Here is a 13,954-nt window from a genome sequence, read left to right on the forward strand (position 1 = left end):
AATTTTAATTTGCCAGATTTTGTAGACTGAAACTATCACTGAATAGATATCAGCATATACACGCACATACCCATGTTGCAATGACAACAACATATTTGAGAAACCAGAGTTTTTTTATCACATGGTTCTGCTGTGAAACCAAGGATTATAATTTCCCTTGGAGGCACATGGGAGGGATTAAAAACCCTAAACCAACAGATTCAAGTTTTTTGACCTGTAGAAAAGAGCAAAGCCCGATCATTAACCAAATACCCCCCTCACCAAAGTGATGGTGGCACCATAAGGTGAAGATCTCACCGTCTGTTCTTCCTGATTCTGGAAGTGATCAAAAAGGAGTGCAGACCAAAATTCTTTAAAGTTTGAGTTCTGTCTGCAGGTTTGTGTGCCTTGCCTTGGTACCTCCTGATGGATGGAACTGCTCTGACTGACCTGAAGAGTGCTCGTTCCTTACTTACCAATGATCGGGACTGGATTTCTTTTCTTTAGTGAACACAGCTCAAAAGAGCTTCTTTCCTGCAGATAAAAACAATAGATGTGCCTGGTTAGAATTAAGTCAGTTAAAAAACCCTCTAACTTTTTAACTATGTATTAAAATAATCTCATCTGCCATTTTTCTCTTGCCTTCAAAATATGTCTGTCTCTCATCTCTTTATCCCTGCATTGTCCCTTGGTTGGGTGGCTCTTGGTACTCTTTCCACTGTCTCCTCTTTCTGAAGTTTTTCTAAGGCTGAGCAGTAGCGTTTGCTGCATGTTTTTGACAGTGTTGATCTACATCCTTTGGAGACAAAGAAGTTAGGAAAAGTATTGGTTTCCTGGGAGCAGTAAGCCAGATGTGTGATATAGGATGAAGTATGTTTGGAGGGGAGACCCTGGGATTTAGGGACCTTTTTCTGTGATTACCTTTCTATATGTTTACCTTTGGAACATTGTGGTTCCCTACCACTCTGAGTTTTGCAATTAGCAACTAAAGGTGCAGTTTTGTGCTACAGCTGACCTGATTTACCAGCATTTCATCAGTAAAAGGGGAAGATTTTATTCCTCTCCCTTTTACTGTTTTTCTTATTTTCTGAAAGCGTGATAAGCCAGTTGAGTTTACTAACCAGCAGAAATCTTGCCATCACAATATTTTTGGAGTTTATTGCATGACTGTTTCTCTCCACTTTGGTGAGGCATATTGTCTTTCCTTGCAGTCAGAGAAGTACCAAAACCCTACTGCCAGGTGAGCAATGAGAGTGAACAGCAGAAGAGGAAGGAGGTGTGAGTGGAAGGAATTTCAGCCTTTAGGCAACAGCAGTTTATCAGTTTGCCTTCTCCTTAAGGGAAACCACACCCTTATGCTACTACAATTACAGTCACCATTACATTTCCATTTCTTGTAGTTGTAATTAAGATGAATTAGATAAAATCTACATAATCTAGTCCTAAAGGCATTGGTGAGGGGCAACCAGATATAAAAACATACGTGTATGGAGTAGGTTTGGAGGAAGAGAAGAAGCTGTGATTTTTTTTCTTAAATTGTAAAACTGGGTTTTAAATTCACTTTCCTTGTGTCCAGTCCAACAGGCACAAACCGGGGATGTCGATTCTACCAGAAATTTTTGTCTGATAATGGGTATTTCAGAAGCCTCATTAGATATGCCTGAACCCCAAATTTCTAGAGATACAAAACACATTTTGTTGACCATACAAAGTACATCGTTCCCTAAGCAAACTTTAGACTAAGCTGATAAGATGGGATAGTGATAAAACAGCATAATAGGAAAAAAAGAAATTAAGGAAGTCAGTTGTAACTGATTTTTTTTTTTTTTTAACAACATGAAGCAGATAGTGATGCAGAAACTTTCCTGCTGAAAGAGGAGTTTGGATCTTTATGATGATATAAATGGAAAGACAGAGCTGAAAGACAGTTTCAGTGGGATCAACTCCTCAAGTCAGCAGGCCTTGGGTAATATTATAGTCTTAGAGGTATAAAGCAAAGAATTCTGATTCAGCAACAGTAGGTTTTATAGATCTCAAACCAGGAAAATTTCACAGATTTGGAGAATGCCTAATAATCATAGAGTAAAAAGTGATGTTTGAGAGAATTGTAAACCTGAGTTTGTTTTCACTCCAACTGGAAATAGCAAAGCAGATAATTTGAGACTATATCAACAAAGAACTGCTAGTTAAAAATCATCATTGATGCCAGTCAGCATGATTTAATGGAAAGTAGGTCTTGCCACAAAGAAGAAAAAAACCCCATGGTTAATCTTGTGTCTTAAGAAAAAAAAGAAAAATAATGGAAGCTGTTGCATTCATATAGTCCATATTTTAATTTCTTCAGAGTAGTTTGGTGAGATGCTGATAGTGACCTGACTGAAATCTTAAACTACATGAAATCAATAGCTCATTTTTTACAGGTATTGTTACTTGAATGATAGATGCATCTCAAGTTTTACCAGTGTATGGGGCAGGTATAAGTGAGCTTACAGTATTACTAACATGGTCCAAATTAATTAAAATATTTTAATCTAATTAGTGTAAAACATTTGCATGTGACATTTATGGATGAATCGTGTATAAATTCAGTGAATGGAAATGGATGAGCTTTTGTAAATAAAGGAAATTGACCCCTCTACCGTGTAGTGGTACTGATAAATAATATTCTGGCCTAGTGTCCAGACTTGGAGACAGTTTAGTGGAAGTTAGAAAAATGCTACAGGGTAAAGATATTGGGAGAAGAACTTTATAACACCGTTTCCCAAGGTTGGATTCACCTCCTTTACTTTATATCTGAGCTCATTATGCAGATTACCTTTGTACTCAGTGGAGAGAAATGAACCTTGCAGGATCTTCCCTTGGTTCACAAACAGAAGGCTCATGCACAACTGATTCACATGGAGATGTTTATTCTTAAAGGCAGTGAATGGTACTCTTATGATACACAAAATGTATTTGCAAGGTGACTATTTAAAGGTGGTTTTTTAAAGATGTATTTGATAGAAGGACTTAAAAGTTTTGGGTCTAGAGATTTATAAGCTGAGCTAGTGCATAAAAAGAGAGGGAGAGGATGAAGACAGGACAAGAAAATACTTGTGAAAGTTGCACAAATTTGACCTTGGAATAAGATTAAAGTTAGAACAAAAAGGTTAATTCTACATAGGAAAAAAACCTATTGAAGGAAGTTGTTCATTGTCTGAATTTTACACGACAGTCATGGTTTTTTTGCATGATGTTTTCCCTTCGTCTCTTAAGAGACAAACCAGAGACAATTTCTGACCTGTTTTAGTTAAGATAACAGGGTCTTTTCTGGCACCTCTGTTTAATATGATCAAGTCCCTTCTTTTAAGATGCCTCCTTATTGAAGGGGTTTGCAGTTCGTGTAGATGCAGTAGGTAGCTGGACAAAGTGAGATTGGCTTCAGTTCAGTATTTGTGTGCTCTGTCACTTGTGCTGTAATGTGTGTATGCTTTAAGCTCTTGCTGCACAGTTGTGTGCAAGGGAAGCTTTGTAATCTGAACCCTCTGGAGTGAAATCAGAATATTGGCTGAAATACACAACTGAGATCATAAATAACGATAAAAATGTTTTGAAGTAAACTGGTATAGGGCAAAACTTTAAAATTCTGTGATTATTGAAATAATGTTCTCTCTAAACATGGTGCTTTTAGAATTAATCAGATAGAAAACAGGTTGGACTCGTTTGGGTTTTTTTCTTTCCTACATAGTTGCACCAAATGTAAGGTGTGGCAGAGGGGATTTCTAGAAACTACCTGTCAGGTGATTTGGGGCTACTTTCTGGACTACTTTTTCCTTGGAGACCATTCTAACATTTCTGTTTGTGCTATGATAGTCATGAGTATAAAACCTTGCAATTGATCTTTTAAGAAAAGAAATGTTAGGGCAACTGATGAACTTCTTTGATAGAAAGTACATTTTTTGACAGAAAGGAGAAGCAAGTTGTTTAGGCCTTCTTACTGAAATGTAAGAAAATGTGTTCTTGTCTAAGAAATTGAGATTCTTCCTTAAATACATAACTGTCTACCCCACACAAATAATTTTTGTACTATTGACTGCAGTGCTTCAGTATATTTAAAAAAAAGGGGGGGGGAGAGAAGCAAAACTCTTGAACTCACTGCTTGTAGACATAAAACTACAGTTCCTAGAGAAGGGAAGAGTTGTTTTAGGTCAACTCAAAACTTCTAGTCCTATCTTCAGGCAAAGGCCAACTTTCCAGGTGTACTTTGCCAGCCTCTGGAGGTGCACAGATAATGGACTTCTCAACCTGATGGTAATATAATTTGTATTTAGTAATCTTTGGATATTTATCCACATGTCTGTTAGTCTGGATAAACTTTCATCATTCACAGTACTCCTGCAGCAACAAGGAGTTGTGCAGCTTGACCACACTGGTCATAAAGATCCGATTTTCACTGGCTTTGTCTGCTGGCTTCCAGAGTAAAAACTAGGGTCAGATTAGACAGTCTCAATGTTAGATGAAAAAGTTTGGGTTGCTCACCTTTCCTTGCTATGTATGATTTTATAAGGCTCAATCATGTTATTCCCCTCAGTTGTGTTTTGTTGCCCTTCTCTGAACCTTTCCCAGTTGAGATCAGGGCACAGTATTTGAGACAGAAGCAGTTTTATGTAGTATCATAATGTTTTCTACTTGGAAATTCTGAATGCCTAGCTGTAACTTAATGGAGACTTACATTTCTTTCCCGGTGGTAAAAAACTTTGTATGTGTATTCTGGATAAAGTCTTACGAATGTTTGTGCTTTTGGGTAATGGGTTATTTATTAGCAATGAAGTATTTTTCAAGGGGAGCCATGCTTATTAACCTATTTATAACTTAAAGACTTATATATAATCAGTGTTAAAGCTGTAGAGGTAGAAAAATTTCTTTCTGTCAGCTTGTCCAAGTGCTGATTAGAAAAGTGAGCATATTACTCCAGAGGAGCAATCTGTTTTCTCTGTCTCTCCAGTTGTGTCTGGGAATTATGGTTCTCATGGAAAGAACCAAGAGCATCTGTTTTGCTTCCATCATCCTCAGACGGTAGTCACTAACTACCATTACCATTTAGGACAAATTTTTGCTTACTGGCTTAGGATGAAAGACTTGACTGAGAAGTAAATAGTTCTCTGAACTGGTTTCATAACAAATGAGCTGTTGGTCAGCTTTGCTTTAACTGTTGGTAGGCAGTAAAAATAGCCTTTGCTCTAATGCTTTAAATTGCTGCATATTCTATCCAAAAATTGGTGCCTTTCAAGGGTGTGGCTAGACTTGCAGAAAATTTGCAATTAGCAGTTTACTCCTGAGCAACAGTCTGCAGACATTATAGAACTGAGCTCTGAAAATGCTGCCCTCTTTATTTCCAGAGAACTGCTGGGCAGAGTTTTGCAGTGTTGTAAATCCTGAGGTAGGATTAGAGGAAAATGCTTGATGCTAGGTTTCTTTCTTATGCAAAATGTTTGGGATTTTTACTTCTAGTCTGATTACAGAGAATACATTAAATGAACAAGATACCTAAAATCAAGTGCATTTACTTGGATTTTCTTTGCAAGGGAAACTCATAAATATCTGCCAAGAAATTAAGTATTCTCACTTAGGTTCTTTTATTGGAAGTATCTTTTGAATTATATGATAAATATTTAACTATTCTTAAAAATATGTATGGTCTGGTTTAATGACCAAGTACAATCAATTACTTCTGTTTGGTATGGATTTATAAATTAATTTATGGCTGTTGCTAGTTGTCTTGATTGTCTTTTAATTAAATGATTTTTCAACAGTAGTTTGAATTAAACAATGGCAAGCTTGAGAAGTGTTGCTTTCAATGATCTGCTGTGTGGGGTGGAGAAAGAAGCTGACTTCTGTGGTATTCATATTGGGCATAAACTTCTTGAATTACAGTTGTGACATAGCCCTAGTTTTCCCAATAAAACTCTTATATATAAAATACTTACCTTTAGATTGGATATTAAGCTTTGTGCACTTTAATTCTGCTACTTCTTTTCTTCAGCAGGAAAGAGAAAGTTGTTGAATGGAAAGAGATTGAGAATGTAGTGGAAAATCAAGTGGAGATGCAAGAAAAAGTGTACCACAAGGAAAAGTAGACAGATACAGGGATATATAGTGTAGCTTGTAGAATGATTGCAGAGGTGGGGAAGGGGAGGAGAAAGAAAGAAGAGGAAGGTAAAGAATGAAAGAACCTTGTTGTAAATGTGAGGAGAGAACCGAGGACATGCACAGGAGAGCAAGAAAGATGACTACCCTTTGCAGACTGAAGGGAAAGAGTATAAAAGACATTCCCTATTAGCAGAGAAGTGTAAAATTCCATATTGCTTCACACATTTTTTCAAAGCAATAGGAACTAGTTAAAAAGCTTAATCAAATGATACAGCATAGTGTGTGTATTTTAGTGCCACTTCAAACATCCCTCTTATCAGCCTTCCTAAATGTGTTTTTAAGAGGTAAAATAATTTCTCCTGAGAAAATTCTCTATCTTAATTGCAGGCTAGAGTGATTATAGGATATAGAAATTTTACCATTTGTGCAGCTAATGCAGAAAACTAATTATAATGTTTGGAACCTTGTAGTATATATTACCACTGTATCTTTTTTTCTTTAAATTTTGCTATTGTAAAAGCAAAGCCACATTACTGTTTTTAAGCCACTAAGCAGTTTACTGTGGAGATGGCCAAGCTATCTCAACTTTTGGATCTAGAATTCCTCTAACCTTCTCAAAGACTGTGTTGCTTCTGCATGGACCATGTCTGCCATAAGCTGGTAAGCTATAAACATTCTGGGAAAAAAAGCAAGCTACTTAATGGAGGAAGAAGAAAAACTTTGGTGCTAGTAAGATAGTTTGGAATTTTGAACAACCGAACATCACTGGCATTTGCAGGGCATTATCAGTGAACTAGGATAAAGCTTTAATTAGGCTTATGTGGATGATCTAGTTATTACTAGTTTCCCCACTCACAATTATTTCAGTGATCCAGTCCTTAATGCCAATACTTACACAAGATTTCACAAGTTATTAAAAGAATTTTGAATCTTAATTATTTCTGTGGAGAGTATTGACTTCTCATGACTTGCAGAGGAATTTGGTAGAAAGTAAGTCTTACAGTGCTGCGAGCATGTTTCTTTTATGTCTTGCTTGCTTTGAAATCTTAAATGGAAAACGTTGAGCAAAGGGTAATAAAATACCAGACACTGGGAAATAGAATAGAGCCCTCAAGGGCTTAAAGAGCTGGATAGCTGTGTGAAGACAAAGATGTAATTCCAGGGCACAAGTAAGTTCATAAGGAGAAAGCACCCTACATGAAAAGCATTTAATGTGTTAGAGGAAAGTTTTGCAAGAATCAATAAGTATAATTTTTAAAAGAAATACAGTAAAAAAGATTTTAACACCACAAGTGATTATTAATTGGAAAAATGGCTGCCATTCACTTTGGATGGAATATGTTCAATATCTATTTTTACTGTCTTTAAGGATGCAGTTCTTGATGATGTTAATATAGTTTATATTTTATCTTTATAACAGAATAGCTTATATTATACTACTCCTAAAATTCTTATTTTAAAGTTCTGGTTATTTTAAAAATAACAAGTAATCTGTATGTAGTAATTAAGGCAGTATGGTTACATTTCTTTTCAAGGTAGTTGTATCTTTTTTCATTCCATTGAATTTCCCATTTCTTTGAATTGCTGAATTTTCAGATAGCTCTAACTTTGTATTTTTTTGCTAATATTCTTTCATATATGAAACATATGGAAAATTATATGGGTCTTATTTTTCTTGCACACTCCTTGACTTTAAATTCAGTGGTCACTTAGTATATGTGCAGTTTTGCTTGTGTGTTGCTGTGTTAATGGTGATGTACCTCTGTCATGAGTCAAGACAGTTTGTAAACATGCTCAGATGACTCAACAGAAGACCCTTCAACAACAACCTCTAAAATTGTTGAGCTTTAATTTTTGTAAATGTGCTTTTCTAGTATTTTTTCAGTAAAGCTTGGCTTTACATGTTGTAGTTAAATGAATATAAAAATATATTTCAAAATAATCTGCAGTTCAGCTAATAAGCAATTTTGCCAGCCCTGTGTTCTCTCTGCTGCCTTCCCTACTGGGCTAGTTTTCAATTCAACTTTCAGTACTTTAAATTTACTTTTAGGGTTGTTGAACGCTCCATTGTTAAATATTTATGCTTCTCATTTTGTTTCCTGTTCTTTATTCTTCTGTGGTACTATGCTGTGATATTTTTACTATGAACAAGTCTTCTTTCTCAGCTTCATCAATTTTTCCTCTTTTAGAACAGAATTACTTTTATGGAAAAAGCAAAAAACAGTTAAACAAAAACAAATAATATATATCCTTTGCTAAGTACAGTTGTTTGCCATTTCTATTTTAATGTAGGGTGTTGAGCTTCCCACTTTGGTGCATTTGGCTTCCTTCTTTTTATTTTGAGAGGAGGGAAATTGGTTGTACTTACTGAGCTCACTGTGAATGAAACAGATGTCAATATAAGATGTAAGAGGTGTTTCCTGTTTTAGCCCAGTTTAAGCAGAGATGCCATGATGCTTTTCAGCCTCCTTGTATAAACGGAGCTCATGATAGAACTGAAGCACAAGAATGACATCTTGGTGCCACTTAAACTGCCAACTCCTTAGAAGTCAACAAGAGCACATCTGCATTCCCAATATAACAGTCAAGTGTGAAAATACAGAAAATGCAGTGTAAGAAGTAAGGCAGACTTTTTGTTTTCTTTTCTCCTATGCAAGAACACTGGAACTATTTTGGGGCAGATGAGAACCTGGGTCCAGTAGCTGTGAGTATAAGAAGAGAGAAGCCAGAGGAAATCAAAGAAAATGGACCTCAGTACAACTACCGGATCATATTCAGAACCAGTGAGGTAAGCAGTTCAAGAGTGTTAGTAGCTTCAGAAGCTAGAAGCAAGCAGGCAAAACCAGGTGATGTGTGGGGTTTGTGTGCCTTTCAGCGTTGATAATAGATTTCTGTATAATCCGGGGACATCCTGACAAAATTACACCACATGTTTATCTGGCACAGAACATATGTAAGTTAGTTATTCCAATACAGAGGAAGATGTGAAGGTCATTTTGGTTAAAGATTGAGAAACTTATAGGAGCTATATTAGCTAGAAGGAAGCAAAGAGGAGGGAAATTACTTTCTCCACTTTTATATGTGACTGTGACTAGACCTGAGAAACATCCTTTTTTTTTTTTTTCAGTGCTTTGTTAGAAATACTCTACTAATACTAGTTTTTTCAATTAGAGGTTTCCTGTCAAACTTAAATTTGTTGAATCATTTGAAATAGTCTGATTACTGTTAGCTATCAGTGAGTGACATTTTGTTTATGTCTGTTTCACGTCAACAGAAATTACTTAATGTCCTTAATCTCTACTGAGAATTGGAAGAACAGTATGTTTTGTTCCACTGCTCTTGCTAATCAATCTCAGTGAAAAAATCTGATACATATGCTATTTTTGTTTTGTATCCTTAGCTCATGACATTAAGAGGCTCTGTGCTGGAGGATGCTATTCCTTCCACTGCAAAGCATTGCACAGCCAGGGGACTTCCCCTAAAAGAAGTGCTGGAGTATGTGGTTCCAGAGCTGAATATCCATTGTCTAAGACTGGCCTTCAACACTCCAAAAGTCACAGAACAGCTTATGAAGCTTGATGAACAAGGGGTAAGTGCAGAGTTATAGAATTACATAAATGGTCTTAATCTGTCAGATTACTGCCATGAGTTGCAAAATTATCTTTTACCTTTAAGTGATTAGAGTCAGCCTGTTGAAATGCCTCATTTAAAGTAAAACTTGTCATCTGTAGGAGAGTTGGGTTGCATGTAGTTACCCTGAGTTTTGCAGAATATTTGGTATATATGAAATCTAGTTCTTTTCTCTATGTAGCGTAAAGTTTTAGATTAATGTTATGGCAGTTGTTCATTTTAATTTACTTCAAAAGAGCCTGTGTTACTGTTTTTCAAAGACTGTGAGGGGGAGAGAGTTTTGTTCTGTTTCTGTTACTGCTATTATAACAAGAAGAAAAGTCTTCCATGTTACTAAATGTTTCATTGTAGTACTGTATAGGCTCAACCATGACCAGGGTACTGCCTGTGTCGTTTTCTTGGGTTTTTTTTCTTCTCCTGAAACAAACTACATGGCAAAATATTCTAAGCCTCTTTTTCATACAAATGGTTTTCAATTAGATGATAGTCTCCTGGTCTTTTAAAGATGGAACTGAGGCTCATTAGCCATACAACTTAGACTTAGCAAAATGAAAGTCCATGAGTAAAGTGAATTTTATGATTAGAAACTTCAGTAGGGACATTTAACAGCTCTGAGCATGCCTTTCTTCCCTGGCAACCTCTCTTCCCACGCCACTCTAGTGGATGGACAGTGGGATGGGAACTGACTCCCTCCTACTGTAAGAGAAAATCAGGTTAATGACTACCTGATGAATAGGAGTGTACACAAGTTTCTAGGACCAGTGAGATGCTTCCCAGAGTCCTCAGGGAATTGGCTGATGTAGTTAGCAAGCCACTCTCTATGATATTTGAAAAGTGATGGCAATGAGATGAAGTCTCAGGTGACTGGAAAAGAGAAAACATTGTACACATTTTTAGAAACAATGGAAAGGAGGACCCTGGGAACTGCCGACCTTTCAGCCTCACCCCTGTGCCTGGGAAGATCATGGAACAGATCCTCCTAGAAGTTATGCTAAAGCACATGGAACTGATTTGAGACAGCCAGCATGGCTTCACCAAGGGCAAGTCTTGCCTGACCAACCTAGTGGCCTTCTACGGTGGAATAACTACATCATCAGTGGACAAGAGCTGCAGATGTCATTTATCTGGACTTCTGTAAAGCCTTTGACATGGTCCCCCACAACATCCTTCTCTCTAAATTGGGGAGAGATGGATTTGATGAGTTGACTGTTTGGTGGATAAGGAATTGGTTGGATGGTCACATCTGGCGGATAGTGGTCAATGGCTCAGAGTCCCAGTGGACATCAGTGACCAGTGGTGTTGCTCAAGGGTCTGTATTGGGCCCAGTGTTATTTAATATCTTCATTAGTGACACACACAAAGGGATCAAGTGCACCCTCAGCAGATCTGCAGACAACACCAAGATGAGTGGTGTGGTTGACACACCTAAGAACAGGATGGCATCGAGAAGTGGGCCCATGGGAACCTCATGAGGTTTAATAAGACCAAGTGCAAGGTGCTGCACCTGTGTGGAGCAGCCCCCAGTATCAATACAGGCTGGGAGATGAACAGATGGAGAGCAACCCTGTCGAGAAGGGATTGGGGATGCTGGTGCACGAGAGGCTGGACATGAGCTGACAATGGGCACTTGTAGTCCAGAAAACCAGTCATGTCCTGGGCTGCATCAGAAGCAGAGTGGCCAGCAGATGGAGGGAGGGGATTCTGCCCTCTGCTCTGGTGAGACCCCACCTGGAACACTGCGTCCAGCTCTGGGGTCCCCAGTACAGGAAGGACATCGACCTGTTGGAGCATGTCCAGAGAAGAGCGATGAAGATGATTACAGGGATGGAGCATCTTTCTGATGAGGAAAGGCTGAGAGAATTGGATTTGTTCAGCCTGGAAAAGAGAAGACTTTGGGATGACCTAATTGTGGCCATCCAGTATCTGAAGGAAGCCTACAAGAAACAGGGAGAGGGACTTTTTTAGAAAAAAGAGTGTGTAATGACAGGAGAAGGGGGAATGCGTTAAAACTGAGAGTAAGTTTAGATTAGATATTAGGAGAAAGTTGTTTGCTGTGAGGGTGGTGAGACACTGGACTAGGTTTCCCGGAGAAGTTGTGGATGCCCCATCCTTGGAAGTGTTCAAGGCTAGACAGGATGGAGCTCTGAGCAACTCGGTCTGAGGTTAAATTATCCTTATTTCATATCCTGTATGTCGTTAAACTCCCACAGTTTGACATAGGTATAGTATGATTTTCTGTTAATACTTAAACTTTTGAAAAATCATTAGGACAAGTGATAGTTAAATTTTTATTATCTGCATCAAACTAGTTTTTGGTTTTGTGGTAATGAAACAGTTTGACACTTCTAACAGAAAAACATAAGCAGACTCTGTACTAATTAGAAGCTGCATTTTTTATCAATTCTAAGCTAACAAAAAAAATAGGTAACAGGTGCTCTACTAATTAGGTACACAGAATGTTGCTCTCTTCATCTTGCTGAGTGTCACACTGTTTCATTACAGCATGAACAGGTGCCCATTTGATATAGCAAATAAGATGTTTTGTGAATTTAAGAGTTAAGTCTACAAAGTCACCTTAGCCTGATTTAGCCATTAAATTTCACCCAGTAATCCTTCACTGAGCCAAATTTGCATGCACCAGTTTTACTTATAATGAGATGTCGTTTTTATATTTGAATGAGGTCTTAAAGCAATTGGTTGTTTTCATATTTAAGAATTTGCAGTTCTGTATTTAAATTTATCTGCTTTTGGCTTCAAGACTTTTGATCTTTTTCTCTGCTACATCTTAAAAGTCATTTTGGTGTGAGATTTTTGTGAGATTTTTTTTCCCAGCAAAGCTTTTTGTATGCAGTGATAAAATCATCTGTTGGTCTTGTTTATGATAAACTGAACAGATTGCACTTTTCAAGTCTTTCACTGCAACATATTTTCTCTGAATTTCATATCACTTTTACGGCTGAGCTCTCTCTCTTCTACTCTTTTAATATCTGCGTATGTCATTCAGTGTCAGAATGGGAATATTCTTCTTGCCCTAATTTTGTAGTGGTGTTGTACATGAAGTTGCATGTTCTTTGCTTGGATTGCTAGAGTCGTGATAGCATCTGCATTCTGTACTTACGGTCCACATTGCTTGTTGTTACCTTGATATTCTTTTATTGGATTTACTAAAATGCATTTATTTGAATGGTTCTGTGTTACAAAGCAATCCAGTCACTTTTAGGACTGTGCTAGCTTCTTTAATAATTACCATCTGCTAATCTTTGCCTTGAATAAGGAGTTCATGGTAAGTTGCTGTAGGCTTGCTTTCAAATCTGATTTACAAATTTGAATATCGGGGCAATTACTGATTTATTCCAGTGGAAGTTAATCTGCATGGCAATTCCACATTCACAGAAATACTGTGAAAAATGTCAGTTGGTTCTTAATATAATTCCCTGTTCATAATATAAACTTGCTGACTGGTTAAATCCAAGATATACTTTCTACTGTCTTGCACTGACTTCTAGATAAATACTTGAAGTCCACTTTTCCTACATAGATACATATGTAAATACTTTGAGACTATTCAAGTGAAGCTGCTACTTTAGTAGTTTTACCACAAGAGAATGCATTCTTCAACTTGTTTTTTAGCTTTCTCTTGGAGTTAATATACTTCTAAGGACCCTACATTTATCAGAAGGACGTGTAATAATGGGGACTGTATCTCTTTATTTCTCCAGCTATACTTTTTTTGATTCAAAAATACCAGCTTGTGTTGTTTTTAGGCAACTTTTTTTTCAAAAATTAGCAAATCTAAGAACACAGCTAGAAGGCATATCCTGCTCTTTGCATAGTCCTTGTTTAGTTTCCTAGGATGACATTTTCAAAGTGGTAAAGGACAGTTGTTTGCTTGCTCATGGATGCTGCCGTTCCTGTTTATGTTTATGTCCTTGAAAATAACTTCCTTCATCTGAAATTAAAGTTTGAATAGTGTAAGTGTGGTCGATGAGGATGGTTTTCTTTGTCCTAACTTGTTTAAGTAAAACGACTAGAAATTATTGTATCGAGCAGTGCAGATAAGGTATTGTGGTCCCATGAAACGCTTGTATCCATCCTGTTTCCTTGGGACTGGAGAGAAAGCGTATCTGAGTAGGAAACGCCTGAGTGGTCCAAGGTAGGGCCTGCTACTGATGATGTGGAAAGCAATGACAGTTGCTCTGGCAGGAGCAGCAGACAG

The 13,954-nt window shown here is 37.3% G+C and overlaps 1 protein-coding gene across 4 annotated transcripts in view; it reads left to right on the forward strand.

The window, feature by feature from the left end:
• The window catches only part of SIPA1L1 (signal induced proliferation associated 1 like 1), a 213,278-nt gene that overhangs the window by 138,001 nt on the left and 61,323 nt on the right, over nucleotides 1-13,954 (forward strand). For all 4 annotated transcript variants that reach the window (XM_050336206.1, XM_050336204.1, XM_050336202.1 and 1 more), the window contains 2 exons: nucleotides 8,766-8,896; nucleotides 9,509-9,697. In XM_050336206.1, coding sequence (XP_050192163.1) covers nucleotides 8,766-8,896; nucleotides 9,509-9,697 — 320 coding nt within the window. The remainder of the gene's footprint in view (nucleotides 1-8,765; nucleotides 8,897-9,508; nucleotides 9,698-13,954) is intronic.

This window comes from Myiozetetes cayanensis, unplaced genomic scaffold (assembly GCF_022539395.1).
Source record: "Myiozetetes cayanensis isolate MyiCay16 unplaced genomic scaffold, myiCay2020 scf6-25, whole genome shotgun sequence".
In the NCBI taxonomy this organism is placed as follows: domain Eukaryota; kingdom Metazoa; phylum Chordata; class Aves; order Passeriformes; family Tyrannidae; genus Myiozetetes; species Myiozetetes cayanensis.